Source organism: Phyllopteryx taeniolatus, chromosome 16 (assembly GCF_024500385.1).
Source record: "Phyllopteryx taeniolatus isolate TA_2022b chromosome 16, UOR_Ptae_1.2, whole genome shotgun sequence".
In the NCBI taxonomy this organism is placed as follows: Eukaryota; Metazoa; Chordata; class Actinopteri; order Syngnathiformes; family Syngnathidae; genus Phyllopteryx; species Phyllopteryx taeniolatus.
In genome coordinates, this window is record NC_084517.1 from 9021682 (window position 1) to 9048925 (window position 27244).

Genomic DNA, 27244 nt, shown 5'->3' on the forward strand with positions numbered 1-27244 from the left:
CTCAGACCAAGGGCAACTCGGGGTTCAGTATGCTCAAACATGGATACAGTAGATGGGACTGAGGGAGATCTTTCTCTTTGCTGGGCTGCCACTCCACCACCTGAGACACACAAAAACTGCCTATACTGTGAACTACTGTTTATCGCAGGGATATATTCTTGACCTACAGGAGGTAAAATCTGTGATTATAAAGGGACCATTAATGTTTTTTATGTAGTTTTACCCCTTTAAACACATTTTAACTAGGGCTTTCAATCAATATATTTTTTTATCAGATCAATCACACTTTTGAATTTTGAGTAATCACGGTTAATCACAGGCGCCAAATATACCACATTGCTTTGAGATAGTATTTTAAACTTTTGCTTCGATGAAAAGCGACTTCTGCGCTGCACTATATGAAAGTTACCTTTTTTTATTTGTTTTTTTTTTTTTCCTCGGAAGCACAATTTGCCACCGAGGACACCAGTTGGAGTCTCCTCACTTTATCTTTGCACTGGCGTAAGCATTGATCCAGCCACGCTTAAGGTAAAGGAGCGTGTGGTCAAAATAAATTGATCTGAGTTACATGATTAATACCATATTTTTTTGGTTATTAATCATGAGTTAACGCTTTAACCTTTACAGCCCTGATTTTACCTAATTAAAACACATTTAAACTTATTACACACTTTTAAAGTATCGCTTAGCGCCTGTTCTCACCCTTTCACTGTCAAGAAATGGGAGAGTAGCGTATAACATCACTGAAGAAACGAAGACTCACTCACACAGTTCTCCAAATAAGTACCAATAATAATAATTAATTTTATTTATCGGTGCCTTTCAAGTCACTCAAGGTCACCATACCAACATAGTTTACTGTAAAACTGACACATAAAACAAGAGTATTAAACATATATTGAAACACCAAAATATAGCTGTGCATATGAAAACTGAAGGTATTTATCTGTACCCCTCACTTTTAATATAATTATCTATCCATCCATTTTCTGAGCCGCTTCTCCTCACAAGGGTCGCGGGTGTGCTGGAGCCTATCCCAGCTGTCATCGGGCAGGAGGCGGGGTACACCCTGAACTGGTTGCCAGCCAATCGCAGGGCACATACAAACAAACAACCATTCGCACTCACAGTCACACCTACGGGCAATTTCGAGTCTCCAATGAATGCATGTTTTTGGGATGTGGGAGGAAACCGGAGTGCCCGGAAAAAAACCCACGCAGGCACAGGGTGTCATGAACATGGTTAGGGCGACGGCGAGGAACGCAAGGCAAGAACATGGTGGACCCAATTGCAGGGAAGCAAGGCAGGAGTGCTGGAATCTCAAAATAATATTTAATCACAATGATAAAACAACTGGCGACTATGACATGGCAAGACGTGACAACGACAATGAACCGACAAGGACTGAAAGAACCCAGGGAACTAAATACAAACAAATTGACGAGACAACGAGGAACACCTGGACAAGACACGAGTGGCTGGAGAGAGCTGATTGGTCGACACAAAATAGACGAGAACAGGTGGACACAACAACCTAATGAGCACACGACAAACATGGAACACAGGAAAACATGGAACAAAACTAAACACAACCCAAACCAAAACACAGACCATGACAGTACCCCCCCTCTAAAGGAACGGATCCCAGACGTTCCCCAAACAACAACCAAAAAGTCATCAACCCAGGGTGGGCGGAAGGGGGCCTGGAGGAGGGTACAGAGTCCACCCCTCAGGTCAATCTGGTGGCCATCCAGGCCACCCGAGGTGAGGTGCTTGGCTGAGCGGTTCAGGAGGTTGTCCAGGACGCCAAGCACCAGGGTCTTTACAGGGCCTTTCAGGCGGACGGCCACGGTGCCGAACCCAATGGTAAAGCAGGGGCCAGGCAATAGGGTTGGGTGGCGGCCGCTGGACGAGCGCCGCCGGAGCGTGGTCGGGTGGCGGCCGCTGGACGAGCGCCACCGGAGCGTGGTCGGGTGGCGGCCGCTGGACGAGCGCCGCCGGAGCGTGGTCGGGTGGCGGCCGCTGGACGAGCGCCGCCGGAATGTGGTCGGGTGGCGGCCGCTGGACAAGCGCCGCCGGAGCAAGGACGGGTGGCGGCCGCTGGACGAGCGCCGCCGGAGCAAGGACGGGTGGCGGCCGCTGGACGAGCGCCGCCGGAGCAAGGACGGGTGGCGGCCGCTGGACGAGCGCCGCCGGAGCAAGGACAGGTGGCGGCCGCTGGACGAGCGCCGCCAGAGCAAGGACGGGTGGCGGCCGCTGGACGAGCGCAGCCAGAGCAAGGACGGGTGGCGGCCGCTGGACGAGCGCAGCCGGAGCAAGGACGGGTGGCGGCCGCTGGACGAGCGCCGCCGGAGCAAGGACGGGTGGCGGCCGCTGGACAAGCGCCGCCGGAGCAAGGACGGGTGGCGGCCGCTGGACGAACGCCGCCGGAGCAGGGTCAGGTGGCGGCCGCTGGACGAGCGCCGCCGGAGCAAGGACGGGTGGCGGCCGCTGGACGAGCGCCGCCGGAGCAAGGACATGTGGCGGCCGCTGGACGAGCGCCGCCGGAGCAAGGACGGGTGGCGGCCGCTGGACGAGCGCCGCCGGAGCAAGGACGGGTGGCGGCCGCTGGACGAGCGCCGTTGGAGCAGGGTCAGGTGGCGGCCGCTGGACGAGCGCCGCCGGAGCAAGGACGGGTGGCGGCCGCTGGACGAGCGCCGCCGGTGCGGGAGCCTGGCGCAGCTGCCGATTAGCCGGAACGGGAGCTGCAGTCGCTTCCTCAGCCTGCCGCCATTGAGGTGTGGGAGTAGAGGGTACGGGAGTGGAAGAGTGCACAAGGTCTCGGGAAGGTGAACTAGGAAAAATGGCTGGTACTGAACATGGCTTGGGGGCAGGTTTGACTAGACGTGACTTAATTGGAGCCGTGGAACAATGTGTGGGAACAGGTGAAAAATCAAGTGATTTGTGAACAGGGGGGAAAAAACGAGGGGGCAAAATTTGACCTTTACTTGGGCGCCTCCGTTGGCCACCACGCGGCGGTCCCGGGTAGATGGCCAAACGGGTGCCCAAGAAAAGGTCCGAGGGAAAGGATTTGGACTCACTGGGGTTGGAAACGTGGAAACGTGACAAAAACTGACGAGGACGGGATAAACTAGGGAAGGAACCAGAAAAATCAAAATCTGTGTCAGAGTCAGAATCCGACAGGAGGTTAACTAAATCAGGGCCATCTTCACAATCAGAAAAATCTGAATCTAAAGAAACATGTGGATGTACAATAGTAGGGCATGGTGAATAACTAGGACAAGTGGGGGGACCCGAGGAAAAGGACAGAAAAGACTGAATGATAGGGCTTACTGGAGGAGAGTAGGTATGGATGGCAGGCTGAGGACGGTGGGAGGCAGTTTGGTGGCGTCCAGGGTGACGCCATGTTCTTCCCGCTGGGTCCTGTTCTGGTCGGTTCATTCTGTCATGAACATGGTTAGGGCGACGGCGAGGAACGCAAGGCAAGAACATGGTGGACCCAATTGCAGGGAGGCAAGGCAGGAGTGCGGGAATCTCAAAATAATAATATTTAATCACAATGATAAAACAACTGGCGACTATGACAAGAACAACTGGCGACTATGACATGGCAAGACGTGACAACGACAATGAACCGACAAGGACTGAAAGAACCCAGGGAACTAAATACAAACAAATTGACGAGACAACGAGGAACACCTGGACAAGACACGAGTGGCTGGAGAGAGCTGATTGGTCGACACAAAATAGACGAGAACAGGTGGACACAACAACCTAATGAGCACACGACAAACATGGAACACAGGAAAACATGGAACAAAACTAAACACAACCCAAACCAAAACACAGACCATGACAGGGAGAACATGCAAACTCCACACATGCGGGGCCGGGGATTGAACCCGGGTCCTCAGAACTGTGAGGCTGACGCTCTAACCAGTCATCCACCGTGCCGCTTAATGTATTTAAATAATGATTATTTTTATCCATCCATCCATTTTCTGAGCCCCTTCTCCTCACTAGGGTCGCGGGCGTGCTGGAGCCTATCCCAGCTGTCATTGGGCAGGAGGCGGGGTACACCCTGAACTGGTTGCCAGCCAATTGCAGGGCACATAGAAACAAACAACCATTCGCACTCACAGTCATGCCTACGGGCAATTTAGAGTCTGCCGATTATTTTTATGTATTATATATTATTTGATGGCGGCACAGTGGACGACCCGCCTGTGTGGAGTTTGCATGTTCTCCCCGTGCCTGCGTGGGTTTTCTCCGGGCACTCCGGTTTCCTCCCACATCCCAAAAACATGCATGCATTGGAGACTCTAAATTGCCCGTAGGTGTGAATGTGAGTGCGAATGGTTGTTTGTTTGTATGTGCCCTGCGATTGGCTGGAAACCAGTTCAGGGTGTACCCCGCCTCCTGCCCGATGATAGCTGGGATAGGCTCCAGCACGCCCGCGACCCTAGTGAGGCGAAGCAGCTCAGAAAATGGATGGATGGATGGATATATTATTTGATATTTTATTGGCCTTTTTTTAAAACTATAAAGCACTTTGAATGGCCTAGTGTACAAATTGCACTCTATAAATACCGGTAAACTTTCTTCGCCGAACTAAAGTCCGCCAGCTTAATGCTAACAGATACTATAATTCCATAGACGTGCTAACGGAAATTAGGATGAATGTTACGGTAATTATGAACCGTCAAACAACTGCACTTGCGCCACTTTTATTGTATAGTCTGCAATGACAAATAATATTGTAATTCTAGTTCTTTAACACACGCGGAGCAGCGCATACAAACAGAGAGCATACAACTATACTCAGAAGCATATCTCTTTGCTGTGAGAACAACAGATAATACTGTTGGGGTCCACGGTATTACTGCCTCTTTTTCTTACTGTTAAATAAGCTGCATCTCCAGTAGAGCTCTGTGCTGCCCAGTATGTTGCTGTGCAACATGGTACTACACTAAAGGCACGCAATTCTAAATTTGGACTTGCTTGTTTACGGTAAAAAAACGATTAATTAAAAATCTGCGATATAACTGGGCGTGAACAATGAACTGTGTTATACTGTAGCTGTGTTTGACTTTAGTCTCAGACTTTATTTGAAGGCGTTGTTTTCCCGGAGTGACAGAGGAAACCTGAACCTTGTGCCACAGCTGTGAGTGGTTTACCGCTGCATTTCCTTGTTGTCCTGGCCTCACTCTCACCCGTCAGTGTCCCCCATCAGCTTCCTCAATAGACTGGCAACATTGAAAGAGACAACAAGAGTGTGCCTTTGGGGACTAGCCTCCCTCTATATCTGTCTGCTGAGCCGGACAACCGGTTATTTCACGCAGACATACATCAGAGTACAACTTCAGACTGTTGTTGTGTATTAGACAGTCTTTTGCTGTGCATACATTTCAATGAGTGGTAGGTTTGTCCCATTTGCTAGCCCTATACAGAGCATTGGCTTTAATTCAACATTTGTGTTTAATTATATAGTGTCTTGGCTCGTTCTTTTACATTTGTGTATAATTGCAACGGGTTTTGTATTTCTTGTCTTTATTTATGTCTGCCCATGTATTTAAATGAAATGCACCAATGTGAGCAAGCACATTCCTGCAGACATCTATGCGTGTTTTGTGTTCGTCTCTGTGGCTGCTGACCTCCCGCCAGCCTTGTAATGGTTTGACCATTGCCTGTTTTGGTCTCTGTTTAGTCTAGACGAACATCCTGGGCTGATCTGCATGACACCCAGACAACAGAGAAGAGAGAGTCTCCATTTTAATGTCTGCAGGCAACATGGACTTTTTTTTTTTTATTTATTAATTTTTCTTCTCTCCTGATGTCTCTCTCTCGCTCGCAAATTCCAGTCTTTAAGAACTTCAGACAAAGACTTTCCAGACTTGGCAGTAGTTCATGTCCATGCTAAGACGGAGCGAAATAGTGCAGGCTTTGTACTGACATTTGTCAAATGTTTGACCTTTGCATTTGACCTGAAGCCTACTCTACCGATGCTCAGTCAGATTTTCATAGTCTTCGGCCATTGCATAGACTGAAGCATCTGTTTGGGACACCCTCAATACAGATGGAGAGATGGATATTATAAGCAGCCTGTAGAGGCAGAAGATGCAGAAGAGTAGGACTTCCCCAAAGAGAAGAATGTGTCCCACTTCCTTATTTATTATTGTTTACATGTAGCTATATGAAACTGATGAGTTGTCGCTTCACCCATCTGATCTTTCCAACTCTTTTCTTGTTTGCTGTTTGTCTGTTTTTTGCATCTGTACTACTTCTACAGATCAGAGACTAGACTTGAACAAGCTGAGTCCAAATGACAGTGACACAGTCAGAGGCCAGATTGTGGGTAAGTTACAAGGATCACATCACACCAAAACAAAAATCATATCAATAGGAAATCGCATGCCAGTTTAAAAAAAATATATATATACATTTTCCTTATTGGCCTGCATGTTGCAGGTTATTTTTTTCTCCACGACCTGTTCCATTTATCACATTCTTCATATAAAATGTGGTATCGGATTTCAAAACGACAGACTATACACAAAAATATATGGCTTGATTCTGTGCCAATATAACATAACTAGGCTTGCTGTATAATCTGTTGTCTAGTAATTCCAATGTGTGCATCTGTCTGCCATGTGTTGCTTCAGTGAGCTTGCAGTCCAGGGACCGGATAGGCACAGGAGGCCCAGTGGTAGACTGCAGTCGACTTTTTGACAATGATCTTCCAGACGGGTGAGTCTGTTGGGGGAAATCTCTCATCATCTGAACGAGAGCTTTTCAGACAGTGTTGCAAGTTAAATAAAAAAATTCTGCTATTTGAAATATGGACCATAGATCATTTTTAACTTTAGACAATGTGACTCCTGAGAGGCACATGTCATGAAAATTATTGTATTTATTATAGTTGTTACTCTATTTTTTATACTGTTTGTACAATATTTTCGTGTTATTCATGACTCTTGCTCTCTCTCTCAATATTATGTGTTTAGGCCTGTCACGATGGCAAATCTTTTAGGACGATACATTTTCCCTATTATCACGACAAACAATAGTCGTTGATGTGTTTTATGCCACTGATATAATAATAAGCATAATAATTCAAGTAGATCCTTTTTAAGAGCCAATCATTTTTAATTCTTATTCTAAGAATAATGAACATTGACAATGTCATGTAGAACAATAAATAAAATATATTTGATAAAATACAAATAAAACAGACTGGCTCTGTTTACAAAGATTACACTTAAACAAACACTTAAACATTTGGCACAGAGGTATAAACAGTCATTAATGCCTTAACATACGATATATACTGCCAAGCAAGTTTCTGGTTGGTTAAGAAAAAGTGCCAAGTAGCAACATTAATAACATCATAACAAGTAGATCAAAGCAACCTGTTTTGATTCAAGATTTGTAAAACTTTTCAAAAGTCTGCAGCCTTTCTTTAAAACGCTGCTTTGTCAACATGTTCAGTGGCTATATCTCTTACAATAGTGAGTAATGCTATACTTTATATAATGTGAGTATACGTGCATCATATACACAGTCACGTTTATATTGCAATTGTAGGGCAAAGGGTTCCATAATTGCAAGCTGACAGGAAACTGGAAATGTCCCACTTTGTTTTTTGTTCCCAGCTGAAGAAATTGGCTGAGATGGTTGTTTTTAAAATGGATTTTGTCACTTTGAGGTTTTACGTTGTTCTTTGTTGCGACTTCAAACAAATTTGACATACCAGCTCGTTGGTGTTGGCGGGATGGCCATGTTTATCTGCCTGGAATCCAAAATGTTCCCACATCGTCGCGGTGGTGTTAGGCTTTGGAACTAATTCCATTAACTGTGCAGCTACCGGCTCGCCGTCAGAAAACTTAGCTTCGTGTACGTGAGCATCCGCATTTCAAAAGCGCGCGCACATGCACACAGACACACACACGGCCAATCAGACGGAGGGTCCTCAGCCTTCACTATGTCTGATTGTTATAGAGACCACGAATGGGTTTCATGTGTGTGCTTTCAAGTCGCAGTAATGTTGTTTTTCTTTGCCAAATGACTGGGCACCTGTATGCACTCTTTTAATTGTATTTATTTTCCTCTTTCTTGCCACACCATTCAAAAATTAGGGCGCATACGCAACCAAATAGTCCTGTCTTGTCCCCAAACCCCGAAAAAAAAATCATAGGCCGGATTTCCAGCACCACGACGGAATACTACGCCATAGCTCTGTGTCCTAAAACGCAAATTGATCGTACTTTATGTGTCCCTGCTAATTTGTGTGCATCTCAGACACGGGAAGCACATTAAACAAGATCCCTGCGGAAATGTAGACAACACTGCGAGGTAGATGAACGGTCCTGTAGGCTGTGGCCGCTCACTGCTGGCATGTGTATGTTTCTGATGCCAGCTGGGAGGAGAGGAGAACCGCATCGGGACGAATCCAGTACTTAAACCACATCACACGCACCACACAGTGGGAGAGGCCGACCAGGTGAGTCCACTGTGTAGATTGCAGAAACTTGATAAGACATTATTTCTAACCCCAGAATATTCAAACAGGAGAACTATGAACAAAAACTATCATGTCCTGATTGTGCTTACTCTTGCTCACTGTTGTGTCTCTCAGACCTGCATCAGAGTACTCAAGCCCTGGGCGGCCACTTAGCTGCATCGTGGATGAGAACACTCCCATTAGCACGAACGGTGCAACACCTACCACAGCATTGCCACCAAATGACGGTGACCAACGGGCCCAGGAGAGGCGCGTTCGCTCCCAGAGGCATCGCAACTACATGAGCAGAACACACCTGCACACACCTCCAGACCTTCCAGAGGGCTACGGTTAGTGGCATCAATTGTGATATATCACAATGATAAATCTAAACATTTAGTTCCTGTATCCTCAATGGGCAATTTTGGTTTGTCAGAAGTGTGAATAATTGAGGATCACCTCATTTCACATGCCAAAGCAATAGAGAGAGTATTAGAACATAAGATGGAGCACTCTCCTTTAACACTGAAGAAGAAGTGAGGAGGAAATTTTAAAGGAGTCATATTATGGAAAATGTACTTTTTGATATACAGTATATACAAATTGTTTCCTGGAGTGCCTGTCCACCATTTTCGAAAATGTGTCTGTGAGCAACTCAGCCAGTGACTTGGTAGTTGGCTCGACTAAGTTCTAGAGGGAAAGAACCACGGCCAAAGCATATCAAAGCCAAACGCTAAGCAGAACTGTAGTGTTGCCACAAATGATCATTCGCTAACCAGCATTAACTTCTTAGAATAATTTCATAATGATGTTCAGCTGCGGCACGGTGGGCGACTGGTTAGAGCGTCTGCCTCACAGTTCTGAGGTTCAATCCCCAGCCCCACCTGTGTGGAGTTTGCATGTTCTTCCCGTGCCTGCATGGGTTTTCTCCGGGCACTCCGGTTTCCTCCCACATCCCAAAAACATGCATGGTAGGTTAATTGAAGACTCTGAATTGCCCGTAGGTGTGAATGTGAGTGGGAATGGTTGTTTGTTTATCTGTGCCCTGCGATTGGCTGGCAACCAGTTCAGGGTGTACCCCGCCTCCTGCCCGACGATAGCTGGGATAAGCTCTAGGTCTCCCGCGACCCTTGTGAGGATAAGCGGCTCAGAAAATGGATGGATGGATGGATGTTCAGCTAAGTTGTCTATGCGGGGGATGGGTGCGGTAGTTGGTGTGCTCATTGCTTTGCCCCTGCCCTCCTTCCTGCTGAACAGTGGGCTCAGTAAAGCAACTAGTCTGAGCCCTCATTCAGTCCACAACCTCTCTGTGATGCTACAGCTCCACACAAGGAGCCTGTAATACTCGCTCCATTTTAGACAATCTAATTGAATTGTAGCTGTTAAAGGCTGGTTGTTCCCATCTGCTCCCCTCACCACCTCTTTCTCTTTTCTACACACACTGAAATGCATTCATGTAAAAAACATACACTCACACCAGCTGTAGTCCTCCACACATCTTTGGGAGTTTTGTTTATCCTCACAGGATTTTTCTTCACTGGGGTTTTGGAGCCAGAGGTGATGAAGCATATCTTAGCCTTATGCTCAGCGCCTCAGATTTAGTAGGCTCCAGTCCTAGCCACTGTAGGCTTGTCTCATTCATTCCTTAATTTTTTGGGCGATGCCTTTTAAATCTGTCAGCAGATCTGATTCTTCTCATGTGAGCACACGCCAAGAGTTTTCACCTGAAACGTATACAGTGCATTGGTTGGAAGGTTCTGAGTAGTCAAAGCAGGGTGTTAATCCAAAAGGTTACCAGAAAGCTCTCAGCAGGCAGCACCTTGACAACCCACACTGTGGCAGGCAATTATGAATTAGATCAACCCTCAAAAATAAAAATAAAACCTCTCCTTTCTCTCCCATGTTTAGTACCCTGTAAGTTTCAGTAAATCTTCAATTTGGCTCTTTCTGGATACCAAATAATGTATTGTATCATGTGTTTAATTAAGTCCTCTTTTTAACATTTTACAGAACAGAGGACCACACAGCAAGGCCAAGTGTACTTCCTTCACACTCAGACAGGTGTCAGCACATGGCATGACCCCAGAGTACCCAGGTATGTGACCTCCGGGAATTGTGACATCATCACGACAACACATGACATGACAGAACAGTTGAGGAGCTGGGCGCATACACTTCTTTCCTTATCACAAACCCTATGATTTTACCATCTGACATTGAGATACATTAGGTTGCGTCATGATAGGCCATTCAGAGTTCATCGCATACGGCTGGTTGCAAGTCTGTCAAGTATTAAATCTTTTTGGAAAGTAGACAGTCAGGCGTGTGTGAAATCTTTTTGGAAAGTAGACAGTCAGGCGTGTGTGAAAAGCATCTACACGTGCAAAAACACAGACTTTAGTGTACCACAGATGATATTAACAAATCATGGCTGGCTGATATTGTAATACCTGGCAAGCCTCAAGTCCCTCTGGCTTTGCACGATAAAACACTTTAAGAATGAGAAATGTTCTTCAAGGATTTGTATTGTCAATGCTCTTGATATCTAGAATATACGGAGAATTGAAATTCCATTTCTCTCTCTCTAGAGTAACAAGTCAATATTTATAGAATAAAAAGTAATAATAAATGTAAAAAAGAATATCAAATTATAAAGGACAAAATCATAGTGTGTGTGTGCTGTTTTCTCAAGCTATTCTTGCTAAATTTGGTCTTTTAAACTGTTAAAATAATGAAGAAAGTTAGAAATAATCGAGCTTCTCTGATCCCACTCTTGTTCCAGAAACATATTCTGTTTATTGCAGTGGTAAAAGTGTCAACATTGTTAATTATTATTCATTTGTATTTAGATTTTTTATTAATTGTAATGTGTTGTTTTCGCTTCTGTCGCGTGTCAGAGATCTGAGTAATGTGAACTGTGAAGAACTGGGTCCGCTTCCTCCTGGATGGGAGATAAGGAACACTGCCACAGGGAGAGTATATTTTGTGGACCACAACAACCGAACCACACAGTTCACTGACCCACGCCTCTCTGCCAACCTGCATAGAGTCCTTAAGTGAGCTTTGACCTTTTGTAGCCTTATATTATCGGGAAATCATTAAACAGCAAAAAAAAAAAAAAAAAATCTTTATTTCCTGGACTCAATTGTCTTTGTTTTGCATTTACAGCCCAAGCCCCAATGGCTCACGAGGAGGCATTGAAAGTCAGAATGTGAGGTGAGATTTGTTTTTCATTCCAGGAAGCCCCTGTTGCACACGGCCACATATTCTCTCTGACTTCCACTTTCCACACAAACATCACACATGCTTAAAACCTTGTAGAATTTCTGATCATAAATGCATTTCAGCACACTATCCGTCACGTAGCTGGTGTTGGCAAGACATCTGACAGGAGAATGGGAGACAAGGACTATAGCTTACATCCAGGAAATAGCACATGAATGTAATGCCCAAGTCTGTTAATGAATTGTGTGTTTGAGTCAATCTTTGGAAGTTTAAGTGGCGGTTTATGTATTGGTTTATGTGTCTGTGTATGGGCCAAGCCTTTGAGCATGGCCCAAACATGTGTTCAGAATGTCTTTGCCTATGCAGCTGTTCAAACACCTACTGTGCTTTTAACAGCCATAGAATTACCCATAAGCCTTTGCTTCATGAAGATGGAGCAGTGAACGGGTGCCTTGAATGGCCTCCTTTACCTGACCTCACTCCTTCTCTGTGCAGCGACGCAACGCAGTGCAGAGGGATCCGGTTTCTTCTTTTCCTGTTCATTTGGATCAAAGAACATGTTGGGATTTTCTGATCGGTTTTCTTTTTCTCATCTCTGGTCCCCTGTAAAGTCTTAAAAACCTATCCTGGCACGCCACTTTTTTCCCAATGTAGATGCTTTCAACATTATGCAGAGAAGTTGGTTTCTTTATTCTGGAAACATCCAAGTGGGTGAGGGCACAGCAGTTGCGTTCATCTTTTTCTCGACATTGTGGCTATTTTAGTGTTGGGCATTTTTTTTTGTGGTCAAAAAAGTATTCATTGTATGTAATAGAATTATGCACTCCAGTGCGACATGTCAAGGTTATTTAATTATACTTAAGCTTTGTAATATGTTGAATTGCCAAATCATTGATTTAACCTGTAAATTACTGCACAGAGTGGTAAGTCATTTTGGCACAGTTGCTGCAAAACTCAACAGCTTAGAAATGTTAATATATTAGGAAATATCTCGTATCTGCAAAAGATATCAAGCATCATGGAGTACCATCAAGACATCTGCCTTTTATCAATTTCAGGATTTTTACCCCCAGTTCCATCATGCCACAAAAATGTTTGATATACTGTCGAAATCTGTCAAATTTGTCATTTTTAATGTTGCTTTTTATTTCATTGAGACTTTTTCTGGGCATCCAGCAAACATTTTGCTGCACATTTCCCCCATGATATTACCGACCTGACAGTTCAGGGTCACTTTTCAGTAACCGAATCTTTGAATCCAGACCTGTTTTGAATATAGTTACATGAGAAGTTAACATGCAATCTCCCACAGGATTTTGATTTATGTTCCTTCATTTTGGTGATGTGTCGCAGCAGTGAATGTCTGTAGTTTGCAGAGTTCTGCTCATCGGAGAAAAGAGAATTCTGGTGCATTTTGTTTGTGACCAGGAGAGTCTTGGGCAGGGATATTTCATTTAGAGGTGAAAGTGCAGATGTTGTTCTGTGCCTCCTCTCATCCTTTCCCTTGCACTAAGAGTTGTCTGCTCGATTTGGATGCTGTCGGGCGAGTCCCCTTCCTACTTCCCATCCCTCACTCAGAGTCTAGTCTGCAGGAAATAAAGGGATTCAAGAGGAGTTCTTGAGAGTCCTTTGGGGCCCTGTGGCTTTATGAACTAACAGGAAGTGATTGAAAAGCCTAACTCAATTCCACTTGGCAGACATTACAAACTAAGCCAAGTTGTCAATGTGATTATAGACAATGCAGGCCATTAGAAGGTTATTTGAGAGCAATTGTGGTCTAATTCAACCTCTGACAACTGCAGCCTGCCTGAGTCTGCTGACTGGTTTGCCCTTGCCTTAGTATGCACTTTCTGAAAGGTTTATTTTCTCAGATTAACTGACTTGAACTTCTATCAAAATCCTTTTTTATAACCTACACTACTAGTGTCAGTCACATTGAATGACACATGCATGCTTCTTCGTTTCACTTCGCTTTGCTTCTGTTTACAGCCCGGCTCAGAGCTCAGCTTGCCTGCTATCCCCACTTAAGTGCAAAATGCCATTGTGTAACTAGTCCTACCTCATAAATTGGGGACTCCATAAGAGCCCATTGATTCTGTATATAATACCAAAAACCACCTCTAAGCTCTTGGTTGAAGGTATAGATTGATGAAACTTGTGTAGAAAAGGATGAGAAGACAATTATTCTTTGAATGCATTTTGACCTTTCGTCAATAGATAAACCGAAAACTATGGTGAATAGGAATAATAGCTTTGTTATTATTGTATAGTGCGTGCTGCTATTTCCTTATATCTTACATCTTTAATTTAATGGTTTGTTTCTATTTGTTAACTTAGTTCAAGACCAATATCCTATATTACACCACTTTGTGTCCATCTGTCCAAAGGCTACTAAAACTGTACATTCCGTTTTAGTGATCTTCTTCACACCATCCATTTTGACATGGAAAAACAATGAGGATGTGCAAGTGATAGCATTCCACAGACATTGTGGACCCTTTCCATTTAGGGTTGAAAGGCAGCTATTGCTCAAGTGTAATGGGATTTTCCTTTAAATAATTTCCAATTTAAAATACAGGTGCGTTTATTTCCCCCCCATTATTGTCTCTAAGGTTAGGCTAAAGTGTAATGGGTTTTTCACTAAATAATTTCGAACTCATCATTTACCAATTTTTGTCAGTAAGAACACAATAAAGAAAACATATTTTTTCTGTCCAGTGGTATTCATTATTATTATAGTATTGCAAAAACAGCCAGTTGTTTCACTCTTCCTTACTTTGTTGTTGGACGTCCTGTGCGATTATTACTTTCGTCATCTTTTGATTTGTCTAAAATTGTCCTATTTAGGGGTTGTAGCACCACCTCTTGTTTCGACATGTAATTGTGTTGCCATGTGGCCAAGTTGCCTCTAAGTGATTTTACAATACTTCATGTTAATATCCTCATTAGAGTTTAGATTTTAAATTGTATGTATCTGTGTGACATGCTATTTATTCATCCCAGTCCATTCTGTCTCCTGATAAAACTATGAAAATGTGGATTGTCTGAAAAAGAATATTAAAAAAAAAACAAAAAAACATACAAGTCTCAAAGGTTATATTTATTCTTTAGCTCCTCAGTCAGAGTTATTTAATTTCGCTCTGTCTAACAATGACTGGCCTCACAAGTGCGTTGCTTAGGTTGAGTATTAAAAACCTCAGGCCTAGGTAAATATAATCATATCTTTGTCTCTTACTTCTAGTCTTTCCCATCTTCCTTAAAATTCTATTTCTTTTGCTCATCAGTCGACAGAACCAGTTGAAGGATCAGGTCCAGCAGGCTCTGGTGTCTACAGGTCAGCTCCCAGAGGAGGCAGAGTGTCTCACGGTGCCCAAGTACAAGCGAGACCTGGTCCAGAAACTCAAGATCCTCCGACAGGAACTGTCTCAGCAGCAGCCACAGGCTGGGCATTGTCGCATCGAGGTGTCCCGTGAGGAAATATTTGAGGTGAGGAGGGAATGACATCAAGATGTCATCGCAGCATCTATGTTTCACCAAGACACCCCAGGGGAACAAATCGTTAGAAACATTTGGAAACCTTGACTAATACATTAGCTTCATTGAACCAGTGCCTGTTTTTCATAATACAGTGGTACCTTGACTTACAAGTGCCCCAACATACAAGCCTTAGGAGTTAGCCGTTGTTGCTTGGTTGGTTGTTTATATATATATATATATATATATATATATATACACACACACATATACACAATTTACCCCCCCCCCCCCTTGTGTTGTAAGCCAAAAAAAAATATTAATTGAGCGAGCTTCAAATACGCCAGTTGTGAGGTAGCAGTAAAGCCCCTGCATGTGGGAAAGGAGAGGCACAGTCGCAGATGAACTTTCAGCCGTTTGAATAGGGCAATGAAACTCAAATATAAAATGAAAACACTCCCAAGGAGCTGCCCTGACGCTAATACGCAGACTGATTCAAGCTCCTCATGTCACTCGCTTTAAAGGCATACATGAAATATACATTATAAAAACAGTTCATTTTGTTTTACTTAGTTTCCTTTAAATTTAGTTAAAATTATTTGCTGTTTTTCTTTATTTAAAAATGTAACAAAATGCTGTTGTTTTGGGGAGACTCAAATAGATTATTGGCATTTCAGTTCATTTTAATGGGAAAATGTTATTTATATGCGATTAAATTGGTTATGGAATGAATTAAACTATAGTAAAGGCACCACTTATACATATAATGCTATTGCACTGTTTGTGAGGCAGACTACACGGGATCTGCTCTTAGTTAACTGTTCCTGGTTATTTTTAGACTCACGCAATGTTATGTGAATGTTTTATCTCTATTTCTTGTCTCCCATAAACAGCATTGCCCAGGGCTGTTTGAATGTGACGCGCGCGCACACATACATACACACACACAGCATTATCTATGATGTGTGGAGCCTTTCTGTTTCAAATCTAAAGCAGACCTCTCTCTGGGGAGTGTTTCTGCATCTGTGAGGTGCAGGGCCTTTATCAGAGCAACAACACCTGCAACAGACTGTACGGCCCTCATAAACTATGCGGTGGAATGTGCTGGAACAGCTATGTCTGTTAATCTGAAGGAAGAAATTTTTGTTGTCTGATCTCACTGCGAGAGAGACAGGCGGTAGGGCAAAGGACTTCTTAAGGTTGTGCGAGATATGACTGCATAACTTCTCCAGACCATCTGAACACTAGACCATCTTAAATGCTGACTGAATGGGCAAGTGTTAGCCTGTGGGCTGTCAGAACCTTCTTAATGTGTACTTTTTGGTGTGGATAAGACCTTCCTTTTTACCCTCACAGAACCTCAAAGTTGTCTGCCTCATCTGAAAGGGAAGAGTGGAACGTGGCGGTGAAAGAGGCTGTGTTATTATAGTCTTATGACTGCGTTTATTATAACTGCCCCTAATCCACTTTTAATGAACGCTGCCCTTAATACTGCCAGCAGTCTGCACATGGGATGAACACTAATTGAGCTGGAGCATGACAGCAATGAACCAATTGGTCTAAACTATGGAAGCAGCACACTGCAACATTACAGGACTTTTCAGTCGCACCTTCTCAATAGCTGTAACATTTCCCTTTCATATTGGTGTGGTGCAACATTGTCACATCTGTTGTTAAAAGGGTGACAACTGTAGTGCATCACTAGTTCTGCTCATGTACAATGTAATGGTAGTAAGAGTATATTGCAATTGTTAACGCAAAGTTGTCGATACTTCCTCCATTTTGCTTTGTGCAAATCTGCAACTAGCAGGTTTTATAAAGTTGTAAACGTTGTGTTACTGCGTTGCAGGAATCCTATCGACAGGTGATGAAGATGAGGCCAAAGGACCTGTGGAAAAGGCTCATGGTGAAGTTTCGGGGAGAAGAAGGACTTGATTATGGTGGAGTGGCCAGGTAGGAAAGTTATTAAAAGTGCAATACGGACCAAGCCTTGCCGCAAATAGCGGAAATTCACACGATATACTGTATAATTACCTGTAAATGCCACAAGATTGCAACTGGCAAAGCACTACCTTAGTCAAAATTTAGCTCCTCCACTGACTTCCACATAGTTTCATGGTGCCCACATGGAGGCAACGCTCTTAAAGTTTGTCAATATGAAGCTCCTCAACTCAATTCAACATAGTTCCTTGGCACCAAGATGCCAAAAGATGGCAAAGCGCTACTATATTGCTTTGGCCTTACCACAAAAACAGCGAACGTGTGAGTTTTTTCAGTAAATAATGGAGGATAGGTTCCAAAATGACCTGTAAATGAGTTAATTTGAGAATGCCGAGTCACAAATATGCAGTTTACTGTACAGTATTTTGGTCTCTCTGTTCAGGGAGTGGCTCTATCTGTTATCACACGAGATGTTGAACCCGTACTATGGACTGTTCCAGTACTCACGTGATGACATCTACACTCTGCAGATTAACCCGGACTCTGCAGTCAACCCTGTAAGTCATGGACAATACAGCAATTACAATTACAGCACTGCAACCAAGCTATAAACAACCGCAATTGGTAGTTTGTATCAAACTATCACTGAAATTGATCACCTGACTAATGCTTCATGATTCAAGTCCTCTTGCTGGCTTCCTTTGTAATCTCTATTTCAGACACTTAAATGGCATAAAAATTGTTTTCCTTATCATGTTTACTTCATTTTGCGTTTCTTCAGAAGGCATCATTAGAAGAACAAATTGTGTTTCTGAGATCCCAGTTATTTTATGCCTGCTGTTGTTACCATTTTATTTTTATTTTTTTTACTTCATGATTTTTCAGGCAGGAGGCATTTGTGAAGATTATACAGTTTCACTCAAAATGATCCAACCCTCATTGTAAATTACATTTGCAAAATATACACATTTTACTTGAAATATTATTACGGTAATGGTGTTGTTTATTGCTATGCAAGAGTGTAACCTTCGCAAATAAATGGTGGATGGATACGTTTGAATGCAACTGTAAACGATGAGCAGGTTCAAAAGGTAAGTCATTTATTAAAGACGCGTGTGTCTTCTATGTCTAGGAGCACTTGTCATACTTCCATTTTGTGGGCCGTATCATGGGGATGGCAGTGTTCCATGGCCACTACATTGATGGAGGCTTTACACTACCCTTCTACAAACAACTGCTAGGTAAACCCATCACCCTGGACGACATGGAGTCTGTAGACCCGGACCTGCACAACAGTCTCGTCTGGATCCTGTACGTACAAGGCACATTTCTGTTGGGGGGTAAAAAAGTGTTCTGTGAGATTTATATATCATGACTGTGATATTATTAAAAAAAAAAAAAATTGTTTCGTACAACTTCCTGCAAATAACACCACATTTTGAACACATTTCAGAATATGAAACAAAAGCTTGGACAACAGCACATGGGGGACAGCGCCCCCTAGGGTGTATTGATGAGCAAAGCTGAAGGATTCAGATGATGATGATGATAATAAAAATAACACACACCGCTGAATATTTTTTGTTTTTTTGTTTATAGGATTGCTGAAATAGTGATAACTATATAATTTAAAATAAGTGTTCATCTCAACTCCTACTGATTTTGACGAGAACTAGAAACTATCAATATAAAGATGATGTAGTTTAAAGTGTATCTAAATTGGCATCAGCAGAAAATCTGCAGTGATACAGATGGACTCAATCAAAACAAAAGAAGCAATTTGTGCTAGAGTAATGGTACTATATTACAAATTGGATTCTTTCTTGGATTATGTTTTCCCCACAGTGTCGACTCTAGCGATTGACTTAAAATGGTAATTTAACCTCTAATGACTCCTCAGGGACAATGACATCACAGGCGTGTTGGACCACACCTTCTGTGTAGAGCACAATGCCTACGGAGAGATCATCCAGCATGAACTCAAGCCCAATGGAAAGAGCATGCCCGTCACACAGGACACTAAGAAAGAATATGTCCGACTGTACGTCAACTGGCGCTTTCTGCGAGGCATCGAGGCTCAGTTCCTTGCTCTACAGAAGGGCTTCAATGAAGTCATTCCCCAACACCTCTTAAAGGCTTTTGATGAGAAAGAGCTTGAGGTACTTTCCCTATGTCCTCTTGTCAAGTCATGTCAATTTATTTAGAGTAAGTCACGACAAAAAGCTGTCTGAAGGCACTTCCATGAGGTGCAGGACAAGAACCAAGGTTCTCATCCAGCCACCCATCCATTTTCCATAGCGCTTATCCTCACTAGGATCTTGGGCGTGCTGGAGCCAATCCCTGCTGACTCTGGGCGAGATATTTCACTATGAGTGCATTGCAACTCTTCAGTTTCACATTTTGAATTTAACTACCTAAATTAAGCTTTTGACACTATTCTAATTTATTGAGATTTACCTGCATATTTTATTATCAGACATGTTGCAATATAGAATGCAGTATGTACCTCCTGTTTCCTATAACGAAACATGTCTGGTGATAAAAATATAAGTGCAAAGAATACAAAGATACTGTACCTGTGTATTTATTGAAACATCTAAGTGCACAGTGACTTTCCGAACATTCTGTACTATTAAAAAATATATACATGGTCGGTGTAATTGTGGAATATGTCATGTTGCGTATACTGTACAACCTTAACCAGAAACCTGCACAATCTAATAACGTATGAGCTGTATAAAAAAGCAGTCTTCGCAAAGTTAATACTCAGATTTGATTATGTGCTAGCAGGGGCAAAGTTGTTGTTGTTTTAAATGCACAAAAGTGTAATTCTCTTTGTTTTATGTTAAGTTTGACAGTGAACTTCAACTGTGAGTGGCATTTAACATCTTGAATCTTCTTTTTCTTTTTTTTTTTTAAAGAATTGTTCACTGTCTGCCAAACTGCTGCTTATTGTGAATTTTGACTTTGCTGCCAGCATACAGTGATTGTATCTCAAGTTTGAGCTCGCAAGTCAAGGCAAAAAAAAAAAAACCTAACGAATGAGAGCTCATATCTTGAAAAACCACTCTGGTCACTCGTATCTTAAGGCACCCCTGTATTTTTAAATAATTACCAGTATTCCATTATTGACATTATCCAAATGTGACTCTTTTTCAATGATCTCATTAGATTCTGCATTTGTACCTAATATTGTGGCCTGTGAGATTGCATCTCTAAAATAAGCGCATATTATTTTCTTCCTTCTGCAGCTGATTGTATGTGGCTTGGGTAAAATCGACATCAATGACTGGAAGTCCAACACGCGGCTTAAACATTGCACACCAGACAGTAACATTGTAAAGTGGTTCTGGAAAGCTGTGGAGTCCTTCGATGAGGAGCGGCGAGCCCGTCTGCTACAGTTCGTCACAGGTTCTTCCAGGGTTCCACTGCAGGGCTTCAAGGCCCTCCAAGGTAAAATCAATGAGAAGACTATTTGATTTATTTTTCTTTTTTTTTTTGAATACATTCCTCACTTTTCAATCACTACATACCAAAACCAAGAGATATCTGTCTACAGAAGGTGAGTCTCTGACCTGATTTGAACCCTGAGTGTTTGTGTGGGGATATATATATATATATATATATATATATATAATTTTTTGTTTTGTTTGCTGGGCCCTGCTGGCAAATACTGCTACCATGCACTCAGACATGAGGACTACACTGTGAGCTCTTATCTCTTGGACTAAAAATCTGGAGATAATGAAAAACCAAAACCTTCTCTGAAAACATAAACTTGCTGTAGTTTTGTCTGTGGCCTTGTATTGGTTGTTGTAAATGGACATTTTTGCCATCATTTTGGTAATGGCAGCCTCTGCTCATCTGGCCTTAGTGCTGCCTCTAATGATTTTTTGGAAGGATCCTGTCCTTGAATGACTCTGGGAAGTCATTCTGAAGTATTAAATCAGCTAACATACATCACAGCATACTATCAAATATGTATGAGGCTTCTTGTCTCACCTATGCCAGCGTCAAGAATGGCTCCTATGTCCCACACCAAAATTGATAAATTCACAAATTAACAAGTAATCAAAAACAGAACATAGGTTTAGCAATGCTTGTAGAAGCCTGCTCTTCACATTGGACCCAACGTCACAACACATAGCTCAAAACATACATGTCAGGGATCTCTTTTGAAGTGCGTCCTGCGTCTGAGACTCACAAAAATTAGCAAGGACGCATAAAGTACGATCAAGCTGTGTTTTAGGACACAGCTATGGCTTAGTACTCTGGCGTGGTGCTGGAAATCCGGCGTATTTATTTATTGTTTTCCTTTTTGGCAAAACAGGACTGTAGAGTGTGACTAATATGGTCGCATATGCGCCCTAATTTCAGAATGGTGCAGACTTACGCGACTTACAAGTAGACACACGATGGGTTTCATCATCGTGGTCTCTAAACCAATCAGAGATCGTGAAGAGTGCGTGCGCGTGTTTGAGATGCAAGTTTTCTGACAGCTGCAGTTATAGAAAACTTAGCGGCATAAATGGAAGTAGTCCCAAACCCTAACGCATACATGTCAAACTCAGGCCCGGCGCCAAATTTGGTCCACGATCTAATTATATTTGGCCCGCAAGACCATATCAAATGTGTATTAGAGCTGGCCCGCCAGTATATATAACACATGCACCACTAATATTACAAATCCCAGAATGCTTTGCTAGTGTGTTTGGCCCATCAGTCTAGACTGGCGTGCGCCCCTTCCCTTTCTGTTGCAGTTGTTAGCAACTATGCTACCAGTCTCCTCGAGTAAAATTCACACTTCCCCTTCCCAAAAATGGCCAAACGAAAGATGGAAAACAGTTAACTTCCAAGACAGGTGGGAGGGAGATTGTCTGTTCAGACAGACATGTTTGTTGTGTGCAGAGCAACGTGGCTTTAACAAAGAATAACATAATTGAATTGTTTTTTTAATGCCTTTTATCAACTCCTCGGCAGGGATTGTTAATAGTTTGGAATTTTATTGAAGGACATTCTTATTTTTTTGGGTTGTTTTGTTGTTGGCCTTTGAAAAAAGATGTACATAAAAAAGAACGGTAGTTGGAGATAGATAAATAGAAGCTGGAGAAAAATTCATTTTATCTATTTAAATACAAAACGACAAATACCATTGATGTCTTTTATCGCAAATTTGATTTCTTGTTTTTGTAATATTAAATGTTTATTCCAGATTCAGTGTTTAAGCAAAATGTAAGTTGGTTGTCATATGATAAACTAACGCGTTTGACGCCACCGCGACAATGTGGGAACATTTTGGATTCCAGCCAGATGAACGTGGCCGTCCCGCTAACACCAACAAGCTCGTATGTCGAATTTGTATGAAGTCGCAACAAAGACCACAACTTACAACTTCAAGGTGACTAAATAAATTTTAAACACAACATCCCAGCCGGTTTCTGCAGGTGGGATCAAAAAACACAGTGGGACATTTCCCATCAGCTTACATATATGGAACCCTTTGTCCAACAATGCAAATACAAACATGACTATGGCGCACGGACAGTATTACGTTGCTTTTTGTAAGAGATGTAGCCAGTAAACGTAAGAAGCGTTTAAAAAAAAAAATAAAAAGTCTGCAGACTTCTAAAAGGTAGTACAAATCTTTCAACCAAAACAGGTTGCTTTGATCTACTTGTTGTGACGTTATTAATGTTGCTACTTGGCACTTTTTCTTAACCAACTGGAAACTTGATTGGCAGTAAATATTGCCTGTTAAGGCATTAATGACTGTTGATACCTCTATGCCAAATGTTTAATTTGTTTAATTGCAATTTTTGTGAATGGAGTCTGTTTTATTTTTGTAATCTATTTTATTTATTGTTCTACATTACAATGTCAGTATTCATTATTCTTAGAATAAGAAAAGTGAGTGAGGAATTATTATGCTTATTATATCAGAGGCATAAAAATAAAAAATAAATCAATGATACCATCGTTTGTCCTGATAGTTTTTGGGAAAATATCGTCCTAAAGAAATTGCTATGACAGGCCTAAACACACATAATACTGTATACTGAGAGAGAGCAAGAGCAATGGATAATACAAACAGTATAAAAAATAGAGTAAAAATTGTAATAAAAATCTGCAATATAGTGGGACCGCGATATGGCAGAGTATTGCTGTATCTGTATTCTGTGGTAAGTTGCAGGGACTCATTTTTCGCGGGTTGGGACTCATTGTTTCCATGACATGTGCATCCCAAGACTCACATCGTCTCAAGTGTAAAATGATCTATGCATCGTGTATACCTGTAATAATGCTGCAAATGTATACTGTGAAACCACACGTCTGGTGTCAATTGTACTGAAATGTTACTCTATTTTCCTTTGATGCAGGTGCTGCTGGCCCACGGCTATTTACCATCCACCAGATTGATGCCAACACCAACAACCTCCCCAAAGCCCACACATGGTGAGAAAAATATTTAGGGGAATATTATTTTCATTTTTCATTATCATTAGGCTCGTTGCTAACTGGAGCTTATCCCAGCTGACTTTGGCAGCATGTTTTTAGAATGTTGGAGGAAGCAGTTAAACCTGAATAAACGGACAAACATTTCAACAGGCTCTGTTGTAGAAAGTCTTCTAGGTTCTATCCAGCTTAAGGTTCATGTACTAGTATTCTTTTGGTCATCACTCGTAAGACATTTCAGCACACTAGTAGAGCAACTGTGTTACTCGTATTGTTTTTTCCACTAGTGCTACTTTTGGCCCACTAGTACACAATGAGACCTTACAAGTAAACTATTGTGCTGTACCCACTTTAATTGGAAAACTTTCACCACTATGAATGTGGCCAATGACCTGTACAACTAAAATAGTTGGGTTGCACAAGTGTGCACACCCTCGCATTACTGGAGATGTAGCTCTCTTCAGAATTATCCAATCACCTTCAAACTCATGTCAGATGGGAGTTGGTGCATACCTGGCACCAAGTGCTGTTGATTAACCCAAAACAAAGTTCAGATGTTCTAGTAGGCTTTTCCTGACTTTTTTGTTTTTGCTTTCTAGCAGAAGCCTAAAGGTTTTGTGCTAACACTACCTAGTATTTTGAACTGGTCATAATTCCTTCCAACTTGACTAAGGCCCCAGTACCAGATGAAGAAAACAGCCCCAAAGCATAATGCTGCCACCACTATGCTTTACTGTAGCCATGGTGTTCTTTTGGTGATGAGGAGTGTGCCTAAAAAAACATTTGGAATTATGGCCCAAAAGTTAAAACTTGTTTTCATCTGACCATAACAAAATCTCCCAAACATACAGTATGTGGCAAAATGTGTTAGTTTTGGAAAGATATGTTACTAGTTTTACTAGTGCGCTGAATTGTCTTACTAGTGAGTACAAAGAATGCACTAATCATTGGACCTTACGATATCAAGGATGTGGAATAAATGCCCAAATGGCTTCCATTTTGCCGCTGGTGTCACAATGTGTCACACAGTGTCTCAATACTTCTGTCCATTTACTGTACATGAACTTCCTAATGCATGTTGCAATAACTTAAAATCATCTCCTATTTTTACAGTTTCAATCGGATTGACATTCCTCCCTATGAAAGCTATGACAAACTTTATGACAAGTTGCTCACTGCCATTGAGGAGACTTGTGGCTTTGCTGTGGAGTGACTCTGTGATGAGGCACGGCCCAACAACCAGCAGGTCACTTTTTTTTTGTTTTTTGTTTTTTTACACACACACATCGAACACACTATGGTCTTCTTTGTTATTTGAAAAAAAAATCTCCGCAGCTGCTAATAAATCAGACTATTTACTAACTTGTGGAACATGCAGGATTAGCTGGCTCTTCCTTTTTTCTACGTTCATTCAAGCATTTTAAAAATAACAACTATTCCATGTAGCAAGGCTCACTGAACCAACAACTGCATATCCAAGAGTGGTGTGTTAGCGAGAGTACAGGGTAATTAATGGTTACGGTAACCACTTGGAAACATTAATTCTCAATATGGAGCGTGCCTTTGACTGCTCACATGGGAGCGAGCGGTAATGCCTAGCCAACAGGGATACTGCATGTGGGGATGTGACAATGAGACTGAATTTGGCAGACTGATTTCCATCCCTCTCCAAAGACAGCAGCAAGGACCCCCATGAGTTGCTGCACAAGCTGCATTCCCATTGTCACCCATTGTCAACTGGTTTGTTTGAACATGAATATGTGAACAAACGCTTGCGATGTTATTTTTATATAACAGGGAAAATGGAAGAGAATTAGTACATTTCTAATATATCTAATTTATTGCTGATATGTCACATCTCCCCGTTGCCATTGTTTATAAAAATACAGTGTTTAAATTATAAAAGGAATTTGTAAGAACTGAATTAAGCTTAATTTCACTCAAAGAATACAGTATTTGGGTTTATTTAACACACTTATCTTTAATGGGAGGTATATCTTAAAGGCTCACAAATCATAAACACACACACGTCTTTGTAAAAGTGAGCAGACCCTTTAAAATCTACTGATATTATTCTGGATCTACGAAAGCAACATGTTTGGTTTGTGATTTTAATTGTATTTTTTTAACCCTTTGGTCAACAGCCACTTTTTTAACTGGGTGTTATGCATGAATTCAAATGTTTGCTTTTGTGTTTGAATCCAATGTCTTTGGATACCATGTGGTGTGAAATAGTATCAGCATTTGTCTTTACATTGGCACCCATATACCTATATGTATGTATATTGATTGATTTCTTTTCAAAGTCCACATACACTATCGATGCCTGTTTGTGGCCCAAAAAAATTACAATTCAGCAAGAATAAATCTCTTTGCGGCCACATTCTCAGGGGTTATATATAATATGGACTCTTTTTTTTTTTTTGAGAACTAAACAAGCAAATTTTGACCATTGTACCTTACTTTCTAAATGATGAACGTTTTGGCATCAACTAATTGTTGCCTGTCTGAGCACTTGGTTGGAAGTGAGCTGAATGAGATGGCCTCCTGCTATAATGTTCTGCTAATAATGTTACATTTGTGAGATTCTTTTCTATCATTGGACATAAAATTCTTGAATGTTTCCTAAAAGATGCTGCCTGTTTAGCAATCTCTCTGACCGTGGACTGTTCTTAACATTTGCATACATGAAAAAAAGATGAACTGTTATGTTGTTCTTTAATGTAAACATGTATGCAAAGTGACAGGTGTCCTCACATGGTGCTTTGTACAGTAAAAATATATTGTTCATACATGTGGATCAAACAACCTGTAATTTATGTTTAACTTAATTAGAAACTGATTTTGTTGAAATGGGGTGAAACAAGTTGCACAAAAACAGAGGGAGGTTGCTCTTGGTATTAAATGATGACCTAAAGGGCATATTCTTCCACTTAGAAGTCCAGTGCACAAGCAGATGGATCACATGCACATCCTACACTACTTTGCTCAATGCCGCCTTTGCTGCCTCTCACTGAAGAATTGAACTTCTTATCAAGAGGTCAAGAGATACAGCTCTTACCTTTGTGGATTTGTTTTATAGCATGATCGATCCACTCGGACTATTATCTCTCCTAGCTGACTGATGCTGTTTGATGTATGTGAACACTACCATTTTGTAAGAGTATTTTATTTTTTTGTGTAAGTAGTTTGAATTAAACTTGCCTTTGTCTAACAATGTAAGGCCTTGTACAAAGATGCATTCTTATATTTTTTTCCCTTTTAAATTAGAATCTGAAAACTTTTACCACAACAGTTTGTCTCCTTAAAACGTGAGCCCTTCTACAACCCCAATTCCAATGAAGTTGGGACGTTGTGTTAAACAAATAAAAACAGAATACAATGATTTGCAAATCATGTTCAACCTATATTTAATTGAATACACTACAAAGACAAGATATTTCTTCTCCGTGGTGTGTCAAATTTACAACATTTTTATTTTCAATTTTAAAGGACTTTAAAGACAAGCTGGTTTTGAAGCAAACAAATCTTATGAAATTTTTTGACAAAAAAATTAATTGTACTGTAAACCACTTATTTGTGTCATCCAACTATTACTTAATGATATTTAATGTTCAAACTGATAAACTTTGTTTTTAGCAAATAATCATT

At 41.7% G+C, this 27244-nt stretch overlaps 1 protein-coding gene and 1 long non-coding RNA gene across 2 annotated transcripts in view; one reads left to right on the plus strand and one right to left on the minus strand.

Annotated features, from left to right (window-relative positions):
• smurf2 (SMAD specific E3 ubiquitin protein ligase 2) overlaps window positions 1-26815 on the plus strand; it is a 60481-nt gene extending 33666 nt beyond the window's left edge. The window contains exons 5-19 of the mRNA XM_061748918.1: window positions 6290-6355; window positions 6663-6747; window positions 8417-8500; window positions 8636-8850; window positions 10511-10595; window positions 11398-11556; window positions 11669-11716; window positions 15010-15211; window positions 17049-17152; window positions 17583-17697; window positions 18273-18451; window positions 19041-19299; window positions 20392-20593; window positions 23518-23593; window positions 24707-26815. Of these exons, the coding sequence (XP_061604902.1) occupies window positions 6290-6355; window positions 6663-6747; window positions 8417-8500; window positions 8636-8850; window positions 10511-10595; window positions 11398-11556; window positions 11669-11716; window positions 15010-15211; window positions 17049-17152; window positions 17583-17697; window positions 18273-18451; window positions 19041-19299; window positions 20392-20593; window positions 23518-23593; window positions 24707-24806 (1979 nt within the window). The 3' untranslated portion in view covers window positions 24807-26815. The remainder of the gene's footprint in view (window positions 1-6289; window positions 6356-6662; window positions 6748-8416; window positions 8501-8635; window positions 8851-10510; window positions 10596-11397; window positions 11557-11668; window positions 11717-15009; window positions 15212-17048; window positions 17153-17582; window positions 17698-18272; window positions 18452-19040; window positions 19300-20391; window positions 20594-23517; window positions 23594-24706) is intronic.
• Window positions 18347-27244, minus strand: part of LOC133465817 (uncharacterized) — a 9939-nt gene continuing 1041 nt past the window's right edge. Inside the window, exon 3 of the long non-coding RNA XR_009784761.1 lies at window positions 18347-18470. This is a non-coding gene — a long non-coding RNA (uncharacterized LOC133465817). The remainder of the gene's footprint in view (window positions 18471-27244) is intronic.